Source organism: Ostrinia furnacalis, unplaced genomic scaffold, assembly GCF_004193835.3.
Source record: "Ostrinia furnacalis isolate ACB-3 unplaced genomic scaffold, ASM419383v2 OfSCF0143, whole genome shotgun sequence".
In the NCBI taxonomy this organism is placed as follows: domain Eukaryota; kingdom Metazoa; phylum Arthropoda; class Insecta; order Lepidoptera; family Crambidae; genus Ostrinia; species Ostrinia furnacalis.
The window spans coordinates 157,500-164,924 of NW_021130382.1; the positions used below are offsets into that span (position 1 = coordinate 157,500).

Sequence of the window (7,425 nt, forward strand, 5' to 3'; positions counted from 1 at the left end):
AAAAACATTAGAAAATTTACGAAAAAATTTAATAAAAAAAAAAAAATAGCCCGTACAAAATGTTCATGGATTGTGTTATTTTTATAAATACCTTTACGCCTGAGGTAAATGATACCGACATCAAGGTTCATCAATTATTCAAGTTTAAAATAATAGGCAGTAATGTCATGAAAAAAGAGCTTCTATTCTGTATCTACCTATGCCCGTGTAATTTTGATCGGTGTCAAATCGGAGTTTTCGTGCGGGGTGCGCGGGTGTTTCGCGCGGCGTGAAGGTCAAACGCCCAAGGTCATTGAGGACTCTAATCGCCTTAATACTTTTAACAGTTTTATAAACTCACGTGGTTTTGTTATTTTTTTATGTTGGCTAGAAACTAGGACATCATCGTTCGTTGCAGCCGAAAGATTTCCACTGCTGGACAATGCCTCCCCCAAGGTTGTCCATAAATACTACGAGTATCATACCTAAGTACTAATTGAGCGTTTTTGTCCACAGTTGTGCGTCCTTTTCAGCTTTTTTGCTGTAAGCATCGTCCTGTTTTTAGTATCAAGATTTTCACCCCACGAATGGCGTTCCGTCTCTATCTCTGAAACTCAGTTAGACCATCCTATTAGTAGCACTAATGAGGTAAGTGCTAACTGATAAAACAATCAACCAAACCTTTTTTCCGGTAAAAAGAAAGTTAATGTAATTTTCAGATAATTCTTCACAACGAATTCAGCATTTGGAACTCATTTTGGTTCTCCCTCGGATCCTTTATGCAGCAAGGCAGTGACGTCGTGCCGAGGTATGCACCAAAATTTTTGTATAAATATTACGTCCAGAACGTTCTGTGAAAAGGACAACAATGTGGCTATGTTTGGAACGTTTAAAGAAATGCGGTCAATATTACCGGCGACAGTGGCTATGGAGCTCTAGATTAAATTCCATGTCTTGTGTTAAATCGCGCGTGTCCCAGAAAATACGAGTATCTACAACATAATACATTACTTATGTACATAAGTGAACGTTGGGTAAGAAGGAGGCACGATAATCACCTTGTTATGTCTACCGATGCGAGATACTACTCGTAATAAAATTACTTATATTTCCTCTCTCGCGAAGAACAGTGACAAAGACATAACCGCATTTTACTAAAGGAAGGAAAGGCATACTTATTTCCAATTTCATTGGAAAGGAAATGAGTTTCTGATACACATTTGTTAAAAATGAGGAATATTATAATGTAGTCGAAGTCTTTGAAGTCTAATAGCAAGTTGATGATTATATTGTTACACTTATGAACGGACGGCGTTTCTACGTTTTTTGCGTGAGCTATTAAAACAATAACATACCTTTTCTGTAAATGACTGCTATAATTTTCATTTATTTACTTATCTCACCAAACCACAGGTCTTTGTCCGGAAGAATAGTGGGCACGGTATGGTGGTTCTTTGCACTCATTCTGGTATGTTCATACACGGCCAATCTGGCTGCCTACCTGATTGTCGAGCGCATAGCCGAGCCAGCCCAGGCCCTGCACTACCCGTCGAATATGGCGCACTCAGAAGTAAGAGACATCCCCTTTTAAAAGCTACAGGTAACAATAGCTCGTATACAAAGCGATAATGCTACAGCGAGTGCCGTAAACCAAATGTGACAACACGCATAATCTCTTGATCGTTATTTGTACTTGGTTCTATTGATCTTATTAAGATTTTGTTAATTAGATTACTCTTAATCTATAATTATACTCTTAAACTCTTAATCATATTATGTATATGGAGCCGACTTTAGAAAAAACAAAAAACTGCATAATGTAAAAAAACTAAATTAACGACTACATCAGTACAAGTTTATGTGAATTAAAAATGCTATAATTGGAGCGTAGTTAAATTCAATACAGTCCTTTCAATGGGTATAAACTGGATTATAAAGTATGTTTTCAAGACAAATTTTCGCTATTCGTGTCTGGAATTTAAGTGTAGTTAATGTTGCCACTTTCTTCAAAGCTCGAAGGAAATAAATTTGCTTCAGACTAACCTCATTTCGTGTTGGCTCGATGTGAAAAAAGTATTTATAATAAAACCAAATGATTTTTATATTCCTTTTAACCCTCGTAGTTAGGTGCTTAAAAGAAGCGATCTATTCCAGACTCGAATTATAAAATAACAGGCAAAAACAGATTTAAAAATTAATTTTAAAAAAATACATATGGGTTTCTATTGAATAGAGTTACTGTATATTTATTTCTTACGATTGCAAAACTGAATAATCTAATTGGAACATGTTTTTGCATCTCATAGTTCTTTGGGTAACAAACAATCAACTAAATTATCTTAATTAGAGTCAGGGTAATCACAGACTTCAAAAAACATTATATAAATTAAGGTATACGTCAGCTGACTTTAGTGTATAGTCCAGTCATTTAAGCTTAAATTAGGTAAGAATCTCGGAATTAGAGATACCCAGCTGTAAGTCTGTAAATACTTGTATATTGACACCCTAAAAGTTGTCTCAAAACCTACATATGGTAGGGTGTAAGCAACTATTAAATTTTAAGGTCAAAGGTCACAAAAATCGGTTTTTTGCGCTTTTTTTGGAAATATCTCATTTCCTATGGGTTTTTTGCTATTTGTATTTATTATCAATATTGTAGAATACTAAATTCTCTACGGGTCCGTGGCCGAGTCCCCCAGTTTTCGACGCACCCGTGGTCGACGCCCCCGGTCAGTTAAATTCGATTTGAAGCAATTTTTAATCAAATGTACAGTCAGGCACAAAAATGTTTATAAACTAATAAATATTTATTAGGCCAGTAGAATTAAACACAAAAATGAATCTAATGAAATGAAAATAATTCCTACAAAAGTTTTTTGTTTCTTACTACTGCTGGTTTTGGGTTAAAATTTTGCTCCCAGATTGCATAAATACCGTCAAACATGCATAGTTTAGTATAATAATTAGCTTGTGAAACTTTTTTCGTTGACTGTACTTAGTGCAAAAGCCGAAAAAAATGTGATATTAAATTTATTTAAATCGGGGGCGTCCACCACGGGTGCGTCAAATACTGGGGGACTCGGCCACGGACCCGTTGTAATAGGAGATATTTTTCAACAAACATTACACAAAGATTTTTCAACTGAAGTGCTGTAGTCTGTACCTTGTGGGTGCAAAAAGCGTGGTTGGTGAACGCAGGGCATGACGATGTGCCCTTTGATCGGCCAGCCGGGAGATATTGCATAAAGCTAGCGACCGATTGGAACAAAAAATATCTTTAAATTATGTGACATTGTAAAAAACGACTACCCTGCAATTAGAGCGTTGTTTTAAACTGCCTATTTAAATTTTATTTCTCGCCTGTTTTCAGTCAGGTACCTTCTTACCTTCTTGTGATTATCATACGAGTATAACTTACGAATGAATCGCAACAGTAAAAGTTAATCTATATTATATATAAAAATAAAACCCGTTTTCCGTTGTCACGACGTAACATGAAAACGGCTTGACCGATTTGGCTGATTTTTTTTCTAGTTTTCTAATACTCTGTACAAGGTTTTTACGGAAAAAAATATAAAGAAAATCTCTACGCTAAGGCGGTACGAAGTTCGCCGGGTCAGCTAGTGTAAAATAATAAGCAACAGGTGTTTTATTGTATACCATTTTTTTTAGCAGATGAATAGTAAATAAAACTCAACTTCAATACCTACATTATATCGAAGGTTGAGCACAGACTTCGACGTAAATTTCCACTATAGAGCTCCTACTATCTAGTTGAAATCTCGCCTGTATGCGGTAATTCCCTGTTGAATACTGAAAAGTCGTAAATTTACATGGAGCCCGTCAGTAGGGAAGTCGGCGCTCTTTGCATGTTGGATTTATGTGCCCGATTTTTATGGTGCGCACATGACCGTGATTTTCACAACACGGATCACGTGTATAGTCTTATGATACACCTGACGTTTCAATACAGTTTCACTTTTAAATTTATATCCCAGACACATTTAAATACAGTTTCAATTTTAAATCATACATATACCTAAATCTCAATTTCAGTAGTTTTCACGCATTCCATATTCAAAAGTTGCAGCTATTGATAACGTATTTTTACAAAGCATTTGCCGCACAATACAGATAACAGGCTAAAAATGGTGGACCGCATCGACATTTTACCGTTCGTAGTGCACCAGGCGTTAATTCTGTTAAATTTTATGAAGCTGATAAAATCAGGCTTACTTTGGATTTTACCAGTGCTATTTCACGTGTCTATCGGAAAATTGTTCGAATATTTTTACAGTCAGCGTCCACAAAGGCCAGTCCTACGCCGCTCGCATTCAGGCACCTCCCGCGACCTTTACCAGATCGTCGGTCCACCTAGTGGGAGGTCTGCCCACGCTCGTGGTCGCCACTCAAGAGCTTTCCTGCCCTAGCGGCCATCGGAAATCCTTGGCGGAGGCCTTTGTGCAGCAGTGGACGTCTTTCGGCTGAAACGAATAAACCAACGAACGATCAGTCAGTTCAAATGACTCGTGACACCCAAAGTAGCCAAAGACAACACATTCTTATTCCAATTGTAATAAAGACGTGTTGCGAGCATTGGCTACTTGACGTGTCACGAACTATTTGACGTTGATTGTACCTATTTTCTTAGCATTATAATACAGTGCAGATTGTACTTATCTTTTCAACAAAAATACTAAAGGCATTATTTAACGTAATATTTTCAGGGAAGGAATCAACTTGGCCATCGTAAATTTGAAGAAGGAAGGAGTCATAACGAAGCTTTGGCGTAAATGGGTGATGAACGCTAAACAATCGGACTGCGACGCTGTAAAAGATGAAGTAAGTTTATTCACTTTACACTATTACTGTTTTATTATTACAAATAACTTTTTCTACTAAGGTGGTATGACTAAGTACTTAACTTAAAACTTTTCTTTTATCTTTAATTTCTTTTAAAACTGCTCATTTCTACACCACGCTGTATACACTAGAAAAAGTAGTTCTTTACGAAGTTCCCTTTGGAGAGTTGTCATGATGACATTGATTTGCTTCCCGAAAGAAAAATTACTACAGTACATACAGTTTTTCTGAGAATGATACTGTCATAGGGACTTGTTGTCAAGGTTTCCGCTATCAGTTATACTCGTACCTACATTATAAAGTACCTATTTGAGCCAATGTGAAATTTCATAGAACCAAAAGTGTCTTAACATAAATGTAACAAATCTTGCTATTTTTCTCTAGGAGGCTTCAATTACGGAGATGACATTGGGCCAAGTCGCGGGCATATTCTACGTGCTAGTGGGTGGATTGGCTCTAGCGTTGACTGTGGCTCTGCTAGAGTTTTGTCAGCATGGCCGAGCTGAAGCGGCGCGAGCTAACGTTCCGTTGCGCGCAGCGTTACGCGCTAAGGCAAGGATGGCTTCGCGCACCGATCGCAAGACTCCAATACAACGCACACCGCAGAGAGACCATGATCGCCTCGGATGGAATGGCGCTGCTTTTGCTGGGGTCAGTATAACATAAGCATGAAATTAGCTAGCTGATAAAAAAAAAATACATAAATCAAAATATAACTTCGTAGCAAATTATACGCCAATTTATAACTCTTACAACAACTTGTTAAAACTGGCACAAACTATTATTATTAAGTATGCAAAAAGATGAGAATTTATTTTCTGTATTCATCAACGTTTACCTTCTACTTATTTGTTATTTTTTCAACTGTTTGTAACAAAAAAAAATAGTTTTTTTTTGTTATTGAAGCTATATCTTGTTGAAGTTGAAGATCTAATTAATTGTTTTAAATTTTATGTTTAGTCTAATGACTTTCTGCTCGGGAGAAACGTATTGGGCCACTTTCAGCGCAAGGTGTAAATAATACATAGGACGTAAGTTATTGGTTTTTCTCATGTTTGGCTCGTGTGTGTGAACCCGGTTATTCCTGATGGAATGTTTTTTTAACCTCAAAAAGGAGATGGAAGAAATAGGTCCAAAGATAAATGTTTAATAAGTAGCTCATCTTTATGCACGCTCCTACTATTTTTTCCCATAATATTTTGGGACTACTTACTAGCATTTTTCCTTGAAAAATGTAGATTAGTCCTGGAAAATGTAGAACTGATCTAAATATAATATTTGAGTTGTACATTATCCTTAGAATAAACGATTATTAGAAAATCTGATCTGATTATGATTGTAAGAAAAAATATAATTTGTCTTTAATTGATATTGGTTTGATTCTGCCACTGTTTTTTTTTTAGTTAAATAATTTATTGGGAGAAGTTTCATGTCTCATGAAAGACTATTTGAAATAAAACCTCCATTCCCTAAGCAAAAAATTGTTATACTTATCCAAGCAATGGGAATTATAAAAGATTAATAAATACTGTGTATTTGAGCAAGAAAAGATGAAGCTAAAAATTGCACACATAGTTTTATTTATGCATAGCTTCGTTTTATTATTTCTTCTATCTCCTTTTCATTTATTTCCATGATAATACAAGTTGTGACGTTACCAGTAATTCCGAAATCCGCCTAACATCACTATGTTTTGTGATAAGTATAATAATAATTATTCATATAGTATTTGATTGAATCCGTTTTTTTAATCTGCATCCTTTGCTTGAGATATTTGATTGACGACACAATCATAGTACTGATGATTATTGAATAACAGGTATTTTATAGTTAGGTACATTTACAATATTCCTACTGAATACGCATATTTTAAGAGAGATTGTGATCTATCTGACAAAAATCATTATGGTAACAGTTTTTCTCTATTAACAGATACTTTTTTATGCTCAAGTCTTACACATGAAGATTTTAGAATTATAAACAAACAGATCTCATAATGTCAATAACAATATGATTAGTATTAGTAGAGTAAGGTACCCAGGGATGAAGCGGTCCGATTTGTCAGTCAACCTTCTAACTTTCTACTCATTGTTATCAATGAAAACTACAAGTAAAATGGGTCTATCATTGTCTTCCAGTACTTCACTGCCGGCACTCAGATCGCCCAAGAAGACACGGTCCACGCCAATTTTACCCACGTCTGATCCGCGGAGAAGGGCGGCGGCGTCAACGTGCGCCGGACGTCCATCACCAAGCAACCCAACAACGTAGATCTGTACCAACTTTAATACTTATTTGTTTGTTTCAAGGTCCAGATTACAGTAGCAAGAAACATCTGAAAGGCGTATGATCTGACATGTTTTGCCACTTGGATGAAATAAATACAAAACTGACAATATCACGACATAATATGAACCATTGGAATTGAAATTCACACGAGAAGTTGTGTTACCAATTTAAGAGAGATGCCACACGGGCGTTAACGTTGCGATGCGTTGCAAGGTCGCTACCTCAGATCATAGAAAGAGAATAGATATGAAGTCGCGCGTAACTACAACGAGAACCAGTGTCCCCACATTTCCC

General features: G+C 36.2%; 1 protein-coding gene across 1 annotated transcript in view; it reads left to right on the forward strand.

Moving 5' to 3' along the window:
* LOC114352704 (glutamate receptor 1) overlaps window positions 1-7,224 on the forward strand; it is a 33,763-nt gene extending 26,539 nt beyond the window's left edge. The window contains exons 11-17 of the mRNA XM_028304383.1: window positions 496-627; window positions 699-787; window positions 1,393-1,549; window positions 4,095-4,153; window positions 4,707-4,821; window positions 5,227-5,493; window positions 6,981-7,224. Of these exons, the coding sequence (XP_028160184.1) occupies window positions 496-627; window positions 699-787; window positions 1,393-1,549; window positions 4,095-4,153; window positions 4,707-4,821; window positions 5,227-5,493; window positions 6,981-7,046 (885 nt within the window). The 3' untranslated portion in view covers window positions 7,047-7,224. The remainder of the gene's footprint in view (window positions 1-495; window positions 628-698; window positions 788-1,392; window positions 1,550-4,094; window positions 4,154-4,706; window positions 4,822-5,226; window positions 5,494-6,980) is intronic.
* Window positions 7,225-7,425: the final 201 nt, after the last annotated feature.